Genomic DNA, 22766 nt, shown 5'->3' with positions numbered 1-22766 from the left:
CTATACATGGCCATTTTTTTGTGGTTTACCAATGCAAATAGCGGCAGCCATGACAGTAAAGCCCTGTGGGCGGCAATTTTGGCGGTGGGAGCCCCTTCTTATTCCCTGGTGCTGACTCCTGACTTTTTGTGGGGTCCCCCTGGTTATTAGCGGGGGCCTGTTTCCCCACCTGATCCCTCTCTGAGGCTGCGGGCCCTCCGGGTCCCAACCATCCATCAATGTACTGACTGTGGTCCTGGAGTCCCTTGTGTACCAAGTGGAGGCGGCCTGGGGCTGACGGGCTTACAGAAAGTGTCCCCCACCTCATCTGTCTTATCAAATCCTGAATCTGATCCGGCCTCTGCAGACATGGGTCACCGTGCTGGGTCTGCGACCATGCGCCTGGAATCCTCTCATAGTGAGGAGGGATGAGTCCTCCACGTCTTCGACCATGCACGAAAAGGCGCTGGTAGATGTACTGATTGTATCTGTGCGTGACACCCTGAAGAGGAAGGACGCAGCTGAAGCTGCGGCGAAGGCGCAGGTACCCTTTGCCACTCACAAGCCATCCAGAGTGGCAAAGGTGGTTACTTTCCCTGCCTTCATTACAGAATTGTCGTTAAAGAGTGGGGACGACCAAAGCCTCCCCGTGAGGTTCCTAAGCACTTTACTAGGCGTTACCCCTATGAGGAGTCCCTTCTTAAGAAGTGGACTGTGCCACCGGTGATGGACCCTCCGGTTTCCAGATTGAACAAGGCAACCATGATTCAGGTGGAGTCCTTCTGGGGGGGGGGGGGGACTGTACCTTTCTTCAACAGGTTACTAAGGGTAAGGAACCTTGTGGTGGACGTGGACCTTCCTTCTTGGCTCTTAAGTTTTTTTTTTTTTTTTTTTTTTTTTTGTCCCTCGGTCGACTGACAAGGACTCAAAGCCTTTCAGGGCCTCCTCTGGTGGCTCCAAACAAACTTGGTCTGGCAAGCCGAGAGCGGGCTTCTCCAGACCTGCGGACAAGGCTCCTTCAGCATGAAGGTGCGTTCTCACCCGTATTCGGGGTGGGGGGATGGCTTCGCTGGTTTCCAGACCTGTGGACTTCCCTGGCACAAGACAAGTGGGTCCATAAAGTTATTTGGTCCGGTTACAAGATCGAGTTTCGCTCTTGTCCCCAAAGGTTTTTCCTTCCAACCTGCACCTGTCCCCAGATCGGTTACAGGGTCTGTTTTGGGCGGTACAAGACCTGTTCTTCAAGGGATGATTGTCCCGGTTCCGACTTTGGAATGTTTTTAGAGTTTTTACTCCAACCTGTTCACAGTTCCCAGGAAGAAAGGCAAGGTGCGTCCAATCCTGGACCTCAAGGCGCTAAACTTTGTGAGGGTACGGAAGTTCAGAATGGAGTCTTTTCGAACAGTGGTGGCATCCCTGCGTCGGAGGGATTTTCTTGCCTCTATCGATATCAAGGATGGTTACCTTCACATTCCTATGTGTGCCAATCACCAGCGTTTTCCCTGCTTTTCTGTGGGAGGGGAGCATTATCTGTTTGTGGCGTTACCCTGGTCTCGCCTCCGCTCCTCGAGTCGTCACAAAACTGTTGGCTACAGTGCTAGCTTTGCTATGCCAATGGGGGATTGCGGTACTGGGCTACTTGGACGATCTCCTTTTGCGAGCAGTGTTTCCATCTGCTCTGGTGGAGAACCTGGGATCACAATACGAACTCTGGGGGAGTTCAGCTGGATTCTGAATTTTCAGAAGTCTGCCCTGGTTCCATCCACAAAGCTGGACTATTTGGGTCTGACTCTGGACGTAGCCAGAGTGCTCCTTTCTCTGAACAAACTCCAGAAATTGCAGGTGGCAATTCGCCTCCTGCTGTCCAACAAATGGTCATCCCTCCAGGCTTGCATGCGGGTGCTTGGCCTGATGGTGTCTACCTTCGAGGCGGTTCTGTTTGCGCAGTTCCATACGAGGTCTCTGCAAAAGGAGATTCTGACAAAATGGAACAAGACTCCGCATGTCTCGGGCAGTCAGATCTGGCTGCACAAAGGAGTCCCAGATATGGTGGCTTCTTCAGCAAATCGGCTGGGAAAATCCTTCCTCCCTTTGTATAGGACAGTGGTCACCACAGAAGCCAGCCTGTGCGGCTGGGGAGGCGTCCTCAACAAGCATTCTGCTTCGGGGATATAGACGCTGGAAGAGTCCAGACTACTAAATATTGTCCTTGAGCTCCGAGCGATCGGACTGCGTCTTCAGGGATGCCCTGTGCGCATTCAATCGGACAATGCCACGTGCGTGGCTTATGTCAATCACCAAGGGGGCAAAAGAAGTGCCCTGGTGGCTCTGGAGGTAGCAGGCATTCTAAGGTGGGCAGAGCAGTTCATTCCAGCCCTCTCCGCTGTGCACATTCCCAAGGTGGAAAATTGGCAGCCGGATTACCTCATTCGGCAGGTGTTGGACAAAGGGGAGTGATCCCTTCATCCGGAGGTGTTTCATCAGCTGTGTCTCCGATGGGGCACCCCCCAGGTGGATCTGTTGGCGTCTTGGCTCAACAGAAAGGTCAAGGGATCCTCTGGCGGATGCCACAGACTCACTGGTGGCCCCGTGGGGTCAGTATCTGATTTACACCTTCCCTCCTCTCAAGCTTCTGACATGGCTTCTACGCAGGATCGAGGCAGAAGGGATTTCGGTCATCTTAGTGGCTCCGGTTTGGCCTCGCCGGGTTTGGTACGCTGATCTGGTGTGGCTGGTCACCGGCGTTCCTTGGACGCTTCCTCTCAGGGAGGATCTGCTGTCCCAAGGACTGATCTTCCACCCTGCTTTACAGTCGCTGGCCTTGACTGCTTAGCTGTTGAACGCCAGGTGCTAAAGGATAGAGGTTTATCTGAATTGGTGATTCCTACACTGTTAAAAGCTAGGAAATCTATTTCTAGGAAGATCTACATCATACGTGGAAGACGTAGATTGCGTGGTGTGAGTCTTTTGGGGTTCATTCTCCCTCCTTATCGGTGGCTCGGATCTTAACCTTCCATTCAACGGGGGATTGAACAGAAATTAGCCTTGAGTACCATCAAGGGACAGGTATTAGCCTTGGCGGTCTTTTTCCAACGACCTTTGGCCACGCACTCCCTGGTACGTACTTTTCGTTAGGGTGTCCAGCATTTGGTTCCTCCAGTGTGGGCTCCGTTGCCGCCTTGGGATCTTAATTTCGTGCTTTCAGCTCTACAGAAGCCTCCCTTTGAAAATATTCGTAAGATTCCCCTGCTTACGCTGTGCCGGAAGGTGGCCTTTTTGGTGGCTTTCACCTCTGCGTGCAGGGTGTCGCAACTGGCGACGTTACCCTGTCCACCTTATCTGGTGATTGACAAGGCTTAGGTGGTGCTTCGCCCCTGTCCGTCATTCCTTCCTAAGGTGGTCTCTGAGTGTCATTTGAATGAAGACATTGTGTTGCCTTCCCTGTGTCCCAGTCCTAAACATCCAAAGGAAATTGCCTTGCATGCCTTGGATGTGGTTCGGCAATAAGGGTGTACCTGACAGCTATGGAATCTTTTAAGGAAGTCAGACACTATTTGTGTTCACGGATAGACTTCGAAAAGGGTTGTCCGCTTCATCTGCAACCATTTCCAGATGGATCAGACAGACGGTGGTTCAGGTCTTTTCCATCATGGGTCAGGTACCTCCTTACCCTTTCAAGGCACACTTTACTAGGGTGCTTAGTGCCTCCTGGGCCTTCCGTCATCAGGTGTCAGTGACGCAGGTTTGCAAGGCGGCCACCTGGTCTTTGGTGTACACTTTTACAAAGTTTTATAAAGTGGATGTGTTGGCATCTGCGGATGCTTCCTTGGCCGCAAGGCTGCTCTTTAACCACTTCAGCCCCGGAAGGTTTTACCCCCTTCCTGACCAGGCCCTATTTTGCCATTTGGCACTGCGTTAATTTAACTGACAATTGCGCAGTCGTGTGAAGCTGTACCCAGACAAAATTTACGTCCTTTTTTTTTCCCCCACAAATAGAGCTTTCTTTTGGTGGTATTTGATTACCTGTGCTATTTTTATTTTTATTTTTTGCGCTATAAACAAAAAATGAGCGACCATTGTGAAAAAATATATATATTTTTCACATTCTGCTATAGCACATTCCCCCAAAAAAATTTTAAAAAATCAATTTTTTAACATTTTAGGCCAATTTGTTTTCTGCTACATATTTTTGCGCATGCCGCCGAAATCACAAGCACTCCAGTCACGTAGTACTACATGACTGGATGCAGCCCATCTGCTCTGCTGCAGTAGTATTACTGTGGGCGGTCGGCAAGCGGTTAAGAGGACCTGAGCCCTTTTAAGGGTGTATTTTCTTCAGGTAAGCTCCAGTTGTTTTGGTTGAGCCCCTGTTGCCTGGTTGGCTAATGTTTAGCTTTGGGAATTTTTTGCTGTTTCCCACCCCTCATGTTTGACACTGCTTTGGGAAGTCCCTATGTTCAAGAATGACTGGAGCTGTGTCCATCAATGAACGAAAGAGAAAATGGGATTTTTGACTTATCATAAAATCCATTTCTCGAATGTTCATTGAAGGACACAGCACCCACCCCTCTGTGGAGTTAATATTCTCCTGACACTGTAACAAAACTGAGTGACTATAGCAGGGAGAGGGAGTATACCCCCTGGAACTGCCCATGGGTGTAGCCAGAAGTTTTTTTTCTGCCTAGTTTCCTACTCATGTAGGGGGCAGTATAACCCAATGATCAAGAATGACAGCAGCTGTGTCAGTCAATGACCATCAGAGAAATGGATTTTACGGTATGTCAAAAATCCTATTTTTTGTTTTTGTTTTTTTTAACTGTTAGTTGATAAAGTCCAGATTTACATATGTATTTTCTTCCTGGATTTATTTTTTTCTTTCAAGCTAGTCCCTAAACTGCTGCACCTGCCTCCCTGTTTGTGTCTTTTAGCTAGCTCGCTGCTAACGTGGTATTTATGCATACATGCTCCCAGCCAGGGCAGTGTTTATCTATTGAAAAACAGTACCTGAAAAGCAATGCCCTGGATTCCTCTTCCCTACTAAGTGACAGACAGCTGCAGTAGCCTATTGCTTCCCTATTCTAAGAGCAATAGAAGGTACTTTATTTTGAGTTATGAAAAACTAAATTTTTTTTAATAAACCAGAGTTCTTAGTATCACTTTTAACTTTCGAACTCTAGTTGAAACTTGATTAGGAACCGTGTGCCACTTGGGAGCAAAGTTGTCAGCTTGACCTGAGGAGCTAGTGGTACTTAAATTTAGGGCAGTGTGTGCCCAGAGTAAAATGCTCAGAACGCAAGCAGTCTACATTCTGAGCATTTTTCCTTGGATACATTTCCCTACATGCATGTACTGCTGCAGTGGGGAAAATAATTATTTGATCCCCTGCAGATTTTTTAAGTTTGCCCACTTACAAAGAAATGAAGGGTCTATAATTACCATAGTTTGTTGTATTTTAAATCAGAGACAGAATATCAACCAAAAATTCTGAAAAAACACATGATACAAATGTTCTAAATGTGTTCCTCTACCAACCAACAATAATTCTGGCTCCCACAGACTGGCTACAGAATGTGCTCAAGTGGTACACAGATTAGTCCTATCAATTTTAGAAGGTGCTCCGAGTGACAACACGCTATGTGTATAAAAGACACCTGTCCACAGAATCTTTTTTTCCATTCAAGCCTCACAATCATATGGGCAAGACCAAAGAGCTGTCAAAAGGACGTCAGGGACAAGTTTGAAGACCTGCACAAGGCTAGAATGGGCTTCAAGACCATAAACAAGAAGCTTGGTGTGGAGACAACTGTTGGAGCCATTATTCGCAAATGGAAGAAATACAAAATACCCATTAATCACCCTCGGTCTGGAGCTCCATGTAAGATTTCACTTCATGGGGTAAGGATGATGAGAAAAGTGAGTGATCAGCCCAGAACTACACGAGAGGAGTTTGTGAATGACCAAAAGGCAGTTGGGACCACAGTCACTAAACCATTTGTAACACAATACGCTGTCATGGATTGAAATCCTGCAGCACCCTCATGGTCCTGTCCCCTCAAGAAGGCACATGGACAGGCCCCTCTGAAGTTTGCCAATGAACATCTAAACGATTCGTAGAAGGATTGGGAGAAAGTGCCGTGATCAAAATAGACCACAAAATAGCTCTTTGGCATTAACTCGACTCGACATGTTTGGAGGAAGAAAAATGCTGGCTATGACCCTAAGAACACCATGCCTACAGTCAAGCACGGAGGTGGAAACATTATGCTTTAGAGCTGTTTCTCTGCTAAAGGTACAGTTCCGACTTTGCCGATTGAGGGGCCAGTGGCCTATAGAAAAACTATGGAGGGAGTTCCGTGACAGCCAAGAAAATTTAAGGATTTAAAGAAGCTCTATACAGAAGAGTGGACCAAAATCTCTCTCGAGATGTGTGCAAACTTGCTAACCAACTACAAGAAATGTCTTCCCTCTGTGCTTGCCAACAAGTGTTTCTCCAAGTACTAAGTCATGTTTTGCTTGGGCATCAAATACCTAATTTACTCATTTACTCACTGAACCGCAACTCCATTTGTATCATGTGGTGGTGTTTCTGGATTTTTGGTTGATTTTCTCTCTATCATTTAAAACACACCTATAATAAAAACTATAGATGCTTCATTTCTTTGTACCGTATATACTCGAGTATAAGCCGAGTTTTTCAGCATGTTTTTTCATGCTGAAAATGCACCCCTCGGCTTATACTCGAGTCACTGACTGGAGTGTCTTTTTAAAAATGGCGCCGCTCGGCGCCGACGTGTCACTGCGCATGTGCCGCATGCCCGAGAATAGCCGAACGCCCGAGCATCGGCGGCGCATTTGCGGTGACGTATGACGGCGCCGGGTGGCGCGATTTTTAAGTAGAAGACGGTGCCTCACCGACAGGTAAGCGAGACGCCTCCGCAGCCCCTGCATTTCCTCATGCAGTGCTGCGGGCATGGTACAGGACATTCTCCTGTACCATGCCCACAGCACTGCATCTCCTGTGCCATGCCTGTAATTACTGTGCCATCCCTATACCTACTGTGCCATCCCTATACCTACTGTGCCATCCCTATACCTACTGTGCCATCCCTATACCTACTGTGCCATGCCTGTACATACTGTGCCATGCCTATACCATCACCTGTGCTATGCCTATACCATGACCTGTGCCATGCCTATACAATGCCTGTACCATGACCTGTGCCATGCCTGTACCATCACCTGTGCCCTGACCTGTGCCATGCCTGTACCATCACCTGTGCCCTGACCTGTGCCATGCCTGTACCATCACCTGTGCCCTGACCTGTGCCATGCCTGTACCATCACCTGTGCCCTGCCTGTACCATCACCTGTGCCCTGACCTGTGCCCTGACCTGTGCCCTGGCCTGTGCCATGCCTGTACCATGACCTGTGCCATGCCTGTACCATGACCTGTGCCATGCCTGTACCATGACCTGTACCATGACCTGTGCCATGCCTGTACCATGACCTGTGCCATGCCTGTACCATGACCTGTGCCATGCCTGTACCATCACCTGTGCCCTGACCTGTACCATCACCTGTGCCCTGACCTGTACCATGCCCTTAACATGACCTGTGCAATGCCTGTACTATGCCCACAGCCCCTGTTTTGTGTCTCATGGTGGTCCAGTTGGGTTCAGTAGCTGCTGCATTTCCCACCCTAGGCTTATACTCGAGTCAATAAGTTTTCCCACTTTTTTGTGCTTAAAGTAGGGGTCTCGGCTTATATTCGGGTCGGCTTATACTCTAGTATATACGGTAAGTGGGCAAATTTACAAAATATGCAGGGTATCAAATTCTTTCCCCACTGTCAGCACTTTGACAACTCCGACCTTTTATCAACAGAGGCTTGCCTTGAATGTAACCATTTTGGGAAACTGTTAAATCAGGGGGTTTATTTTTAAAGCCTCTATTGACAGATCTCTGAAAACTAAGCTTTACCATGTATATTCAGTGTTTTGATATATACAGTATAATGACCAAATGATTTTATTTATTTTCTAGGGAAGCCTGTCATAGAGATATTGTCAATTTACAAGTAGAGATGATTAAGCAATTTCACTTGCAGTCGGTATGTATACAGAAACGTAGTTCATACACCTAAATACATGTAAAATTTATTGATGAATTGTTTTGTTTTTTTGTTTTTTGAACATTGAGGAAGCAAAAAGAATGCTGAATGTTAGGCAATTACAAAATGTATTGCAGTATTAAATATGCCAAAGAAAGCAAGACTTCTCGGCTCAGCATTTGTTGGAGAAAAGTATTGTCTTAATAAAGTCTAATATAAGCAGCTGTGAAAGAACCTGTTATTAAGAAATTGTATAGATTTGCTTTCTAAGTAGCTTGTAGGCAGTTCACTTAATGTTTTATTGGCGTGTGCTGCCACAAAAAAAGGTTCAGTTCACAGCATGTAGACACTACTAAAAAAACATTGTGTGATGTAGATAAAATTGCTTTTTGTAGTATAGGATTATTTTAAATAGTGTGGCTTCTGTACAGCAACATGTTTTTTTGCACTTAGCAGGTCTAGGACAGTGTTTCTCAATTCAGGGAAATTATTTTCATGACTTATTGGCCTAGCTATGCAAGTTCCTGGGAGTCCATGAACAATGACCTGTTGTCATTGCTGAGAAAAGGTTATGTTTTTTTGAACTTTTCAGTAATTTTCTGTAGACTTTTTTTTGAAGAAGCTTACTTATCCATCAGTACTTTGTCGTTATGGGTGAATGCCAGAATAGCAAGTTTTTGGCACAGTAGTAGAAAAAAGCTGCCATTAAGTACAAAACATTTCAACCACTGGAGAATTCAAAAGTGGCTTTTGCATGCATTCTCAAATGAGCAATACATGCTGAGTAGACCAGCCGAAGCATCACCCCTCATTCAAGCTTTTCTTCATGTATTTGAGTACTTCCTATGCGATTCCAAGACAATCCCAAGCTTTTGGGATGTAAACTTCTCAGAATGCTGTAGGGCTCTACAGGGCCTCCTCGAGGTCAGACCTACTTGGAATGTAGTCCAATAGAATCCTCTCTGTGAAGGGCAGTGTGTGATGTCAAAGCTACCTGATCTCAATATTCAGAAGCGGCTTCCCCCTTGGAGCTCTTGGGTCATCAGTTTACTATTTTTTGTTCACATACCTTATTTTTAGCCTTAACAGAAAACCATTATGAGAGAAATATGTTGGTTGCTGCTGTTTAAGATTTCCTTCTGAAAATGCTGATTGCCTGACTGTAATGCTCATCTCTTTATTGCACATCACAGGAAGGCTAATTCTTAGACCAATGGGTAATGCTTTGCCTCCAAGCGATGGACACTGGAAAAACACAAAGCTGTGAACCCAGCCCTGCATTACATGTGCTTATCTTGACAGGCAGTTTGCATAGCATGAGTAGCTGTACAGATCCAGGACATTGGTCCACTGCGGTAAATACCAAACCCTGATGACCGCTCTGTGGGTATGGCTGATGAACATAAGGCGAAAGCTGAGTGGGATGCTGTTCATAAGAGCTGCACTAGCCACTAGATCAGTAAGCTTCCCTGTGTATGGAGTTAGTGTGCTCTGCTTAAAAAGTGGTACTTTCCTGTGGTGGGCCCCGCTATATGTAACCTGAACACGACCTGGACTGTTCCTGTGAATGGGGCTCTGTTTTTCAAGGACCTATCGGACTATAGGTTGGAGGCCCTCTTAAAGGTGTCCTTTATTCTGATGGGAGTGGCCACGCAGCCCTCTATTGCTGCAACGTGGGCTAAGCACATGGCTAAATATTTGGGGGGCCCTAAGTGCCCCAACAAATGGAGCCCTTTCCAGAAGCCTTAGGTTTCTCTGTAGATGGTCTGGCAGAACTCCCTGGCAAAAAAAAAACTTAAACTAAGGGTGAATGTCTGTTTAGTAATGTTTTGGTTCCCTTTATTCAGTCTTTAGTGGAAAGTGTACCCTTCTGCCCTTGATGGAGAGAAAAGCATAGGTTCCAATTTTGGGAGGTAGCACAGTGGCTAAATGGTTAGCACTTCCGCCTAGCAGTACTAGGGTCGTTGGTTTGAATCCCAACCAAGCCACTACCTGCCTGGAGTTTGCATGTTCTCCTTGTGCCTGTGTGGGTTCCCTCCATGAACACTGGTTATCGCCCAGACTCCAAAAACATGCTGGTAGGTTAATTTGCTCCTGCCTAAACTGGCCCCAGTATGTGTATGTATAAATGTGAGTTAAGGGCCATTGGATTGTAAGCATCTTGAGGGCAGGGACTGATGTAAATGTACAATATATATGTAAAGCGCTAAATAAATTGATGGTGATATACAAGTACCTGTAACTTCTTCATACCTCTCAGACCTTTAGCTCTATGTCAAAGTCTGGGACTCAGTTCCGTAAGAAGCAATAGATTTCAAACTTCTCCAAGCCTGGACACAAGTCCTCTTCCCAGGTATTCCCCCACCTATTCAAGTGGAGAGAGGTATGGACCCAGGGAAGGACCAGTACATCCAACACATTGGGTTGGATTTACTAAAACTGGAGCTTGTGAAATCTGGTGCAGCTCTGCCTAGAAACCAATCAGTTTGCAGGTTTTATTTTTAAAGCTTAATTGAACAAGCTGAGGTTAGAAGCTGATTGATTATTATGCACATTTGCACCAGATTCTGAGTGCATCAGTTTTAGCAAATCTCTCCCAATGTGTCAGGAGGCTACAAGCCAAAGTTATGCACTTAAGTTACTTCACGCTTCATGGCCTCCAATGTACCCTCAGCCACAGTAAGGCAGGTCTTCTTACTGCCCTAGGGCAGCGTTTTCAAATGGTGATCACCCCTGTCCCAGAAAGTTGATATTGATGAGATTTATTCCAATCGCTTTACTGTTCCCAAGCCAAAGTAGAGGGTACCATACCCCATTCTTGGACTAAAGGTTCTTAATGGGTTCCATAAGATGCATACCTTTTGTATAGAATCTGACTTCTACTGTGGGATGTCGGGACACTTTTTTTTTTTTTTCTTAGGGTGGCAGTCAGTGTAGGCACTGTTTGACAGTCTCTAGTAGCCGATGTTTACATTATGTTTACAGAGCTTCATTTGAATCTTGAATCTGAAAAAGTCAGCTTTGACTTCTATTATTGGGTAGAGTTCCTCGGTCTAGTCCTAGATATGGCTCTTTCTTGGCTTTTCCTCCCCCAGGAAAAACCCTTGTTTCAGATCACAGGTGAAGAAATCCAGGGAGAATCTCCGTTTGTTTATACATGAGGGTTCTGCGCTTAACTGTAGCCTTCCTTGAAGTTGCAAAAGTCTTAAGTGAAACTGGGAGTATGGGACTGCTTTACATTCTTGTTGCATGGGACAAACTGTTTTTAGGAGTTTTCCCCCAGCACAGCCAGAAAACTGATCAGGCTGTAATGGATGTGCTTAACATGATCTGTTTAGGAAAGCAGGGGGACTGGCAGAATTATTTCACACAAAGGAAGCAATACAACGCAAGCAGGATACTTTTTAACACAAGTACTTTGTACAACAGATCCATATTGGGAATAAGAAATTATGGGGTGAAACATTCTTCAAGAAATGGTAAGGGTCCCATTTTGACCTTGGCTATCCACCTCCAGATCTTGCTTCTCATTCCTTGGTAAAAGTGTTTGCTCAGGGGACGTGCATATTTTTTCCTCCAGTGCATACTCTGTGGGACCTCAAGCTGTTTGTTTTTTTTTCTCTGTTCTTCAAAAACTGCCATTTAACCACTTGCCTACTAGACCTATTTTTGACATTTGGTGTTTACAAGCTAAAATCAGTTGTTTTTGCTAGAAAACTACTTAGAACCCCCAAACAATATATATATATTTTTTAGCAGAGACCCTAGAGAATAAAATAAAGATTATTGCAATATTTTTAATCACACCGTATTTGCGCAGCAGTCTTCCAAACGCATTTTTTTTTTTTTAAAAATCAACTTTTTTGAATTAAATAAGAATCCAGTAAAGTTAGCCCAATTTTTTCCATAATGTGAAAGATAATGTTACGCCGAGTAAATAGATACCCAACATGTTATGCTTCAAAATTGCGCACGCTCACGGAATGGCGACAAACTTTGGTACTTAAAAATCCCCATAGGCGACATTTTAAAAATGTTTACAGGTTGCCATCTTAGAGTTACAGAGGAGGTCTAGGGCTCAAATTATTGCTCTTGCTCTATCAATCGCGGCGATACCTCACATGTGTGGTTTGAACACCGTTTACACATGTGGGTGGGGTTTCCGTATGCGTTCGCTTCTGCACGCGAGCTAACGGGGACAGAGCGCTTTAATTTTTTTTTTTACTATTTATTTTATTTTTATTTTTACACCATTTTTTAAAAAAAAAATAAAAATGATCATTTTTATCTCTATTACAAGGAATGTAAACATTCCTTGTAATAGAAATAGGCACGACAGGACCTCTTTTTTGTGAGATCTGGGGTCAAAAAGTCCTCAGATCTCAAGTACACTAATAAATATAGAAAGAAAAATGACAAAAAAAAAAAAAGGGACCTTTAAGCCGGCTGCTAGGCATCCTGTCTGTGAGGATCCGGGACCCGATCGTTTTCCCCACTGCCTGCGGGTCCGGTAAGCGGGGAAAAGGACCGGGACGCGGCGGGAGGGGGGGCACCTCTTCCGCCATCCTGGAAGGGTGATCCCGCGGCGAATCCGCCGCTGGGACCACCCTTATCGGAAAGCTGATCGCCTGCAGTTTAAAAAAATACCAGGGTTATGGCAGCTATCTGCTGCCATAACACCGGTATTGAAGTTTAAATGCAGGACGTATATATACAGTGGCCAGTAGGGAGGTTGTTAAACCTATTAGGAATGTTCCCCTCCCTGTGCTTATTCAAAAGGTTTACTTTTTGTTTCCATTACTTATGCTCAAGGAGTTTATGAACTTGCGGCTATATTTTATGTCACGGAGATAAAATTGTTAGGCCATGGACCTCCTTTTGGCCCAAGGTGACTTTTTCTATTCACCTTAAAAGAGAAGCATGGGTTTCATTTTAATTTTTTGCTTAATCTTAAAGTGGCTGTTAAACTCTCTGCTGCATCCCTAGACTTCACAACACACACAGCTGCTCTCCTCCCTCCCCCTCCCCCTCCTCCCTCCCCCCTCCTTCATTCCTCCCTCCCCCCTCCTTCATTCCTCCCTCCCCCCTCCTTCATTCCTCCCTCCCCCCTCCTTCATTCCTCCCTCCCCCCTCCTTCATTCCTCCCTCCCCCCTCCTTCATTCCTCCCTCCCCCCTCCTTCATTCCTCCCTCCCCCCTCCTTCATTCCTCCCTCCCCCTCCTTCATTCCTCCCTCCCCCTCCTTCCTTCCTAACTCCTTCCTTCCTTCCTTCCTTCCTAACTCCCCCCCTCCTTCCTTCCTAACTCCCCCCCCTCCTTCCTTCCTTCCTAACTCCCCCCCCTCCCTCCTTCCTTCCTTCCTAACTCCCCCCCCTCCTTCCTTCCTTCCTAACTCCCCCCCCTCCTTCCTTCCTTCCTAACTCCCCCCCTCCTTCCTTCCTTCCTAACTCCCCCCCTCCTTCCTTCCTTCCTAACTCCCCCCTCCTTCCTTCCTAACTCCCCCCCATCTTCCTTCCTTCCTTCCTAACTCCCCCCCTCCTTCCTTCCTAACTCCCCCCCTCCTTCCTTCCTAACTCCCCCCCTCCTTCCTTCCTAACTCCCCCCCTCCTTCCTTCCTAACTCCCCCCCTCCTTCCTTCCTAACTCCCCCCCTCCTTCCTTCCTAACTCCCCCCTCCTTCCTTCCTAACTCCCCCCCTCCTTCCTTCCTTCCTTCCTTCCTTCCTTCCTTCCTTCCCCCCTCCTTCCTTCCTTCCCTCCCTTCCCCTCCTTCCTTCCTTCCCTCCCTTCCCCTCCTTCCTTCCTTCCTTCTTTCCTTCCTTCCCTCCCTTCCCCTCCTTCCTTCCCTCCCTTCCCCTCCTTCCTTCCCTCCCTTCCCCTCCTTCCTTCCTTCCCCCCCTCCTTCCTTCCTTCCCTCCCTTCCCCCCCTCCTTCCTTCCTTCCCTCCCTCCCTTCCCCCCCTCCTTCCTCCCCCCTCCTTCCTTCCTTCCCTCCCTTCCCCCCCCTCCTTCCTTCCTCCCCCCTTCCTTCCCTCCCTTCCCCTCCTTCCTTCCTTCCTTCCTTCCCTCCCTTCCCCTCCTTCCTTCCCTCCCTTCCCCCCCTCCTTCCTTCCTTCCCCCCCTCCTTCCTTCCTTCCCTCCCTTCCCCCCCCCTCCTTCCTTCCTTCCTTCCCTCCCTTCCCCCCCCCTCCTTCCTTCCTTCCCTCCCTTCCCCCCCCTCCTTCCTTCCTTCCCTCCCTTCCCCCCTCCTTCCTTCCCCCTCCTTCCTTCCCCCTCCTTCCTTCCTTCCCTCCCTCCTTCCTTCCTTCCCTCCCTTCCCCCCCCTCCCTCCTTCCTTCCCTTCCTCCCTTCCCCAGGCAGAACAATCTCAGAACACACAGCCTTCAGTAAAGCAGTAGCTCTGCAATGTATTGAACACCGTAAATGCTCCTTACTCATTGCTGGGTTCATTTACAAAACCGAAAGACACAGTAAACAGGGGGATGATGTTTACCAGGTCTACCCTTCTGAATGAACACACTGGGAACTTTAGAAAGCATTTTTTGTGTTCATCCAAGATATTGCGGAGCATGGGTAGTGCTCACTGACACTCCCCCACCCCTTCCTGCTTGCTATCTGGACACAAACTAATACACCCCCCCCCCTTCTCTAGCAGCTGGAGAGGACACAGGCTTCAAAAGCTGTGAAGTGATGGGAACAGGCTCAGAAAACAGGGGAAATCAAATCCCACAGGCTAGTTGGGGAAGCCACGCCAAGGGGAGAAGATACATGTAGTGAAAGTGCAGCCCAGAAAATTAGACCAGCAGAGCTGCTGGAGGTGAAGAGACTGCACAGTTTTTCATGTGCCTTCACTTCTGAAATTTAGCATGCCCACTCTAGCTAGCAGCCTGGGTGTAAGCCTGTTTCCTGGAGAGGGATGGACTGGAAGAGATGGTTGCTGCTGGAGTTGTATCCATCCCCTGTAAACTTTCAGAGGACTACTCCTGGCTTTTTACTGATGGTTCAAATGCCTGTACTACACAAACTAAAGGTGCGAGGAAAGAGAGAAATGTCATGGAAGCATGAGGGTAACATGTACTACCTATTTTTGCTTTCCCATATTTCTCCTTTAAGAAGAATATGGTCTTAACATTTCTCTGTCCTACTCCGAAGCATCTTGAGATTGCCTTCAATTGCATAAATGTGGTTCCAGCAGTGAGTCTACCCTTCTGCTACAGCATCCTTTCATCAGTTGAACTCTGGTCTTTCCTGTGAACCCTTGTAAGGGCAGGCTTTGTATCATTCCACCATTGCTAGGTGGATTTGGTACTAATCAATGAAGCCTTCACCCTTAAAGGAAATTTTTTTTTTTTTTTTTTTTTTTTTCTTCTTTGTTTTCTTTTTCTGGACTAGACCTTCTTCTAGAGCTGTTAGTGCTCATGAGCCTACCAGCATCAGGCCAATTTTACCAGGTGGGTGATGGGCTTGTTAGTCACTGTGTTTACCACCCTTCATGAGAGTGATTTTGGATGCTCCATTTGTCTAAGAATTAGCCTTTGTGTGCTCTGTGAGACACAAGAAGAGAAATAGGATTTTCACTTGCCTGTAAAGTTTTATTAAAAGTGCATCACACGGTCCTTCCATCAGTCTGTGGGTTGTCTGGTATTGTCACAAAACTGAGGACATGCTGGCAGAGAATGGGTTATGCAGGGCTTGGTTGCAGGTTTGTATTTTGTCATTGTCTATCACCTGGAGGCAGAGCATAACCCATTGGTCTAAGAATTACCCTTTCTGTGTCCTGTGATGTACTTCAAGAAAAACATTTTTTCTCTTTCGTTCACTGACAGACACAGCTTCAAGTCTTCTGACCATTGGGCTTTATGCTGTCTCCCTTCAGGAGTAGGACTAGGCAGAAACTTTTTGGTTACTCCCCTGGGGTAGTCCCAGAGGGTATACCATCCCTTCTTGCTGTAGGAATCCAGTTTTTTTTCTGCCTAGTCAGGAGTAAGGACCTGGCTCTCTGCTGGGATCTGCGGTCCTGGCTTTTTTTTCCTTTTTTTTAAAGGGAAGATTTTCGGTCTCGGGGCCAATCTTTCATCCTGCTTTATAGTTGCTGGCTTTAACAGCCTGGCTATTGAAAGCCAGGTGCTAAAGGACAGCGGGCCGTCAGAATCTGTGATTTCTAAGTTGTTAAACGCTAGGAAATCTACCTCTAGGAATGTTTATCATCGACTCTGGAAGGCGTACGTTACTTGGTGTGAGTCTTGGGGGGGGGGGGGTTCTCCACATTCCTTTTCTGTGTCTCGCATGTTGGAGTTTCTACAACTAGGTGTGGATCAACCTTTGGCTCTGGGCACTATCAAAGGCCATATCTCTGCTTTGGCCATATTTTTCCAAAGGCCGTTGGTGGCGAAATCCTTGGTTTACACTTTTGTGCAAGGGTTTTGCCATCTGGCTCTGCTGGTGAGGTCCCTGGTGCCTCCGTGAGACCTCAATTTGGTATTGTCGGTGCTTCAAAGGCCTCCTTTTAAAATATTTGAGAACTTCCTCTGCTTCCTCTGTCACGGAACGTGTCATCCTTAGTCACGATTACTTCCGCACGTAGGGTGTCTGAGTTGACTGCGTTGTCCTATCGATCACCTTACCTGATCATTCATAGGGACAAAGTGGTGTTGCGACCCTGTCAGGCATTCTTTCCTAAGGTTGTCTCCGGGTTTAATTTGAATGAAGATATTGTGTTACCATCTCTATGTCCTAAGCCGAAACATCCTAAGGAAATTGCCTTCCATTCCTTAGATGTGGTAAGGGCAATTTGGGTGTACCTGGTGGTGACTGAGCCGATTCGAAAATCTGACTTTGTTTGTTCTTGCAGATGGACCTAGTTAGGGACAGGCCGCTTCTGCTGCGACCATTTCCAAGTGGATTAGGCAGATGGTGGTGCAGGCTTTTTTCATTAGGTGTCAGGTTCCTCCTTTCCCTGTTAAAGCGCATTCTATGAGGGCGCTTGGTGCTCCTGGGCCTTCTGTCATCATGCGCCAGTGGTTCAGGTGTGCAAGGCGGCTATGTGGTCGTCTGTACACACATACACAAAGTTTTATAAGGCGGATGTACTTGCATCTTTGGATGTGTCGTTTGGCCGCAAAGTTTTGCAGGCTGCGGTTGCAGAGGCCTCCCCTTCTTGAGGGTGTAATTTTTTCCTGGTAGTGAGCTCCAGTTGTTCCTAATTGAGCTCCTGTTACCTGGTTGGCTATGTTTAGCCTTGTTGGGAATTCTGCGTTTGCTGTGTTTTTCCCACCCCTCATATTGACCCTGCTTTTGGACATCCCATTGGTTTGAAGACTTGCAGCTGTGTCCGTCAGTGAACGAAAGAGGGAACTGGGTTTTTGTCTTACCGTAAAATCCTTTTCTCTGAGATTCACTGACGGACTTTCGGTAAGACAAAAATCCATTTTCTTTTCTCTTTTTTGCTCAGTTGTTTAAATCACTGACCTGGAAGGAAGCAGAAATTAGCTTTTGACACTTCTACATCTTCCGAGGCAGTTGTATTGAACATAGAAGGGTCATCATAACGTCCAGGCTACTAGCATTTTCAGGTCACCAATTGAAGACCCATTATTTTCTTATGACATGTTTAATTTAGATTCGCAGAAGCTGATACTTAATTTTTAATGGTACTCCTGTATTCCTGTTGGCATTGGTTTCAAAACATGACAAATATGAGTTATTTACAGTTTCTCTTTCAACTCCTGTAACCTAAGTTACACAAACATTGCCTGCTGTTTAATGATTTCTAGTCTCTGACGGTTTTAAAGTGTTTGTTTATGACTGGAATATGCTGTTATTTGTGTTTTTAAGTGGTCTCCATTTAAATGTAAATAAAAAATACAAAGTTGCATATAAATAATATATTAGCAGTTTGCTGCATTTTACTGCACATCTAAACTTTTGCCTATGTGTCTGCTTTATCCATTCTTTTCTCCTCTTTTAGACTGAAATACAAATGCTTCTTGAACGATACTCTATAAACGAAAACTTAGTTTCAGAGATAGAAAAGCTACGTGAAGAGAATAAAAGGTTACGTTCTAACTTTTAAAACCAAATCAAAAGCCTTTTATGGAAATGACAAGACAAGAATGAAGTTTTCTCTCAGCTATGCGAAGTGTTGATAAAACTTCAAGCAGAATTCATTTGTGGTGGCAAAGCAGTGTTCACTGGCAACAAGTGTTTACAATGCTGGAGGAGCGGTGTTAATGGAACTGTAAAGGAAAAAATGGCAAATATGGAGAAGTATTATCACTGTTTATAATATATAAACCCTTGGCTTGACCTTGGGAGTGGGCATCCATGTGTTAAAGGGCTAATACCCCTCAAAACTATACCTTTTGTTCTCTACAATTGGACTTTGTTGGTAAATGTTATATGTGATGAGGCCTGCTTGTGTTTTTAAGCTCTGCCACTCCCTAAACCATGCTTATACTTCCTAATGCAGTAGGAGTATTTTTATCTATCCTGCTGTAACCCCCCTAACAGTAAAATAAATGCGCATTCTGCAAAAAAAAAAAAAAAGTGCAGGAAAAAATAGGATGATCTCTCATGGCTTGTGGGCAGAAATTATAACATGACTTGCCATTCAAGTCTACAAGAGTATTGTATTTCTACATTTATGGATCAGATAACCCACTTGCACCTACCAGATTTGAAATGCTGATATCAGGGGGGGGATTGACCCATCCCTCTACCCCCACAAGATCTAAAAGTAAGATGTAGCTTAATTCCAAAAGAAAAAAGAGAATAGAAATGTCTTGTATGGAAGGTGTGCAGAGTTTTGACCCTGAGGTCTTGCTGTCCGATATTGCAAGAGTAGTGTTACATTTTTGGATCAAACAACCCACTAGGAACCTGCCAGAACTGACATTTTGTTTAACCTTAGCCAGCCAGAGCTCCAGATCATATGGGACACTATAGTTGCACTATGGCCATATAAAGCTGAGCTCCAGGTTAAGCAAAGATTGCCTAAATACAAGAGGCTTATATATTCTCTCTTGGTTTGCTTTGGGTATTCCAGATCTGTACAGTAATCCAGTGTAAAACGATACATCTATACAGGGGTTTTGCGCATAGACCCAGTCACTGTTACTTTTGTCCTTGTGCAATGTGACTGGTCTTGTATCCTGTAGGTTATATGCAACACAGTGATGTTATATCTAATTTTACAAGCTTAGCTTGGTTTGCAAAGGCACTTGGTATATTTATATTTGTAGCTATCAAAGAATATATTTGAATAAAATTGTTTGTGGCTAATGTTCAGCTTTAAATTGGTACATTCAGTCAGTCTAGGTTCACACTAGATCACGGTGTGGGAAACCCACATTCCATGCGTGTTTCCCACACTGTTCAAAATGCATTGCAGTTCTCAGTTGATCTACAGTGGGTGTTAATGTTAAGTTAAAGACACCCTAAATGCAGGTCACAAGCACGGTGTGTTTGCATGCATCAGATTGCATGGTACAAAAGTGCCTGCCCTACTTTTGGTGCGATTTGAGGCCATTCAAAATGAATTTTCTCAAATTGCACCACATTGTTCGCATGTGAAATGCACAGGAATGCGCAGCAGCGAACTGGGGTGTATTGTATAGAATACAATACACCCCAGTATAGAATACTATATTGTTTAGAATAACCACATGTACTGTACTCGACATGTGATAATAAATGTATTGTAAAGAAGGTGTGTAAAGTAAAGTGTCTATAGCATTCAACTTCCACTCTATCAACACACTAGCAGCGCTTGAAGAAGTCCACAACAATGAACTAATTGCTTAAAATAAATAGCTCTGTGCAGGAAGAAATAAGCGTTCATGCATAAAGTCCCAATGTCAGCCAGAGGATGAAAGTCCACAGACTGTGAATCCACATAAAGACTTGTCAGCAGACCAAAAGCGCAGGAGACCTCCACCGCACCACAGTGCACACCCTTAAGATTGGGGACTCACCAGATATAAAAGATATATGCGCCCAAAGCAACTGGTATATACGATCTCCCGACCGCCTCCAACAGCAGGGTGATATCAACCGGATGAGGAAAACAAGTAGTTGACTCCCAGCCAGAGGTCTTCTCAGTATAGTACTCGCATAGCATGAAAATCAATGGAGTGACATAGCGTGATACTGCATAACACTTTATTCCCCACACACGAAAAATCCCTCACATATTGCACTTACAGACAAATCACTAATACAGCGTAAAGATAGTTGGGGAAACCTGCGTCCTGTCGCCATAGCCCTTCGTAGCAGCCCGCTGCTCGGTACCAGCATCGAGCCTCCGGGTATGGCGTCTGACGTCAGCTTCCCGTGTGACCACGCACTGACGCGTTTCGTCAGCAAATGACTTCAACCGAGGGCCCTCAGTTGAAGTCATTTGCTGATGAAACGCGTCAGTGCGTGGTCACGCGGTCACGTGGGAAGCTGACGTCAGACGCCATACCCGGAGGCTCGATGCTGGTACCGAGCAGCGGGCTGCTACGAAGGGCTACGGCGACAGGACGCAGGTTTCCCTAACTATCTTTACGCTGTATTACTGATTTGTCTATAAGTGCAATATGTGAGGGATTTTTCGTGTGTGGGGAATAAAGTGTTATGCAGTATCACGCTATGTCACTTCATTGATTTTCATGCTATGCGAGTACTATACTGAGAAGACCTCTGGCTGGGAGTCAACTACTTGTTTTCCTCATCCGGTTGATATCACCCTGCTGTTGGAGGCGGTCGGGAGATCGTATATACCAGTTGCTTTGGGCGCATATCTCTTTTATATCTGGTGAGTCCCCAATCTTAAGGGTGTGCACTGTGGTGCGGTGGAGGTCTCCTGCGCTTTTGGTCTGCTGACAAGTCTTTATGTGGATTCACAGTCTGTGGACTTTCATCCTCTGGCTGACATTGGGACTTTATGCATGAACGCTCATTTCTTCCTGCACAGAGCTATTTATTTTAAGCAATTAGTTCATTGTTGTGGACTTCTTCAAGCGCTGCTAGTGTGTTGATAGAGTGGAAGTTGAATGCTATAGACACTTTACTTTACACACCTTCTTTGCATTGTGATATTTATAGCAGCTGCTTTAGTATTTTTAGATAGGGATTATATAGGTTGTGCGCCGGGTGAGCAAGGTTCATATGGTTCTGGGCTTCCTTTCACTTGCTCCCTTTTGTACAATAAATGTATTGTGTTCTGAACTGATCTGCGGTAGACTGTCTAAGGCAATGTCATTTTGTGTGATCTGTTTGCACATTGCAACCTTCCACTAAACTGTGTACACTTGTTCTTGTACTTTTTTCTACAATGTCCTAGTCTTTTTTTTTTTTAGCTACTAAATTATATGTAAAGCAATAAGTAAATATTTCTTGAAGCAAAGTATGTCTTATTCTTAGGTTTGCAAAAACCAGAGTAAATGGGGTATACATGGTTTACTTTGCATATCCAAGTGCCTGTTTTTATATCTAAATTGATAGTATTTTATAAATTATTGATTTTTGGAGATAACCCCAAAGTTCTTAAAGAGAACCCCTCCATCCTTTTTCTATAAATCTGTATACCTGAATAGGGGAGAAAAAAAAAAGCATACTTCACTAAATCTATGACCTTTTCTTCATACTTATTTTTGTCTTGCCACGGTGCTGGATTGGGTCCTTTGTTCCCACTCCTGCATTTTGAAAATGACCAATATACCGTGCATGCACAACACTACAATCCTATGTTGGGGAACTAAAACCCTTCCCAGAGATTTCAAAGAGAAACCATTTTTTTTCGCTCATAGAATAAATTTAATTTCATATAACAAATGATGCGCCAAATGACAAAACTGCAAGATCTTGCAGTATTGGTATGGAATTTCCATGATTGCATTGCCTTTACAGAGGGCATCTGTGTGGCTGGGGCTACATTGCCTTCAGGGAAGCCAGGAAGTGTATGGAGATTATATACATATATATATATGTATATGTGTGTGTGTGTGTGTGTGTGTGTGTGTGTATATATATATATATATATATATATATATATATATATATATATATACAGGGAGTGCAGAATTATTAGGCAAATGAGTATTTTTGAGGATTAATTTTATTATTGAACAACCATGTTCTCAATGAACCCAAAAAACTCATTAATATCAAAGCTGACTATTTTTGGAAGTAGTTTTTAGTTTGTTTTTAGTTTTAGCTATTTAAGGGGGATATCTGTGTGTGCAGGTGACTATTACTGTGCATAATTATTAGGCAACTTAACAAAAATCAAATATACAGTATACCCATTTCAATTATTTTTTTTACCAGTGAAACCAATATAACATCTCAACATTCACAAATATACATTTCTGACATTCAAAAACAAAACAAAAACAAATCAGTGACCAATATAGCCACCTTTCTTTGCAAGGACACTCAAAAGCCTGCCATCCATGGATTCTGTCAGTGTTTTGATCTGTTCACCATCAACATTGCGTGCAGCAGCAACCACAGCCTCCCAGACACTGTTCAGAGAGGTAACAAAAAAGGAAGGAAGCAAGGTAGTGTTCTGTAAAGGGCTCAAAAGAGGTTCACTTGAAATGTGGTGGACACCTCCTAAATTAGTGAAGCACCTTAATAAATTACATAGCCATGAATGGTGGCCGTTGGCATATAGACATATGAACAAAAAAGAGAAA

At 45.0% G+C, this 22766-nt stretch overlaps 1 protein-coding gene across 1 annotated transcript in view; it reads left to right on the top strand.

Annotated features, from left to right (window-relative positions):
* The window catches only part of NEDD1 (NEDD1 gamma-tubulin ring complex targeting factor), a 198654-nt gene extending 180217 nt beyond the window's left edge, over positions 1-18437 (top strand). The window contains exons 14-15 of the mRNA XM_082254862.1: positions 8023-8089; positions 18053-18437. Of these exons, the coding sequence (XP_082110988.1) occupies positions 8023-8089; positions 18053-18157 (172 nt within the window). The 3' untranslated portion in view covers positions 18158-18437. The remainder of the gene's footprint in view (positions 1-8022; positions 8090-18052) is intronic.
* Positions 18438-22766: the final 4329 nt, after the last annotated feature.

The sequence above is a fragment of the Pelophylax lessonae genome (genome assembly GCF_965119305.1).
Source record: "Pelophylax lessonae genome assembly, chromosome: 4".
In the NCBI taxonomy this organism is placed as follows: domain Eukaryota; kingdom Metazoa; phylum Chordata; class Amphibia; order Anura; family Ranidae; genus Pelophylax; species Pelophylax lessonae.
Note: the sequence above shows the minus strand (reverse complement) of the source record. Positions and strands in the feature narration are given on the sequence as shown.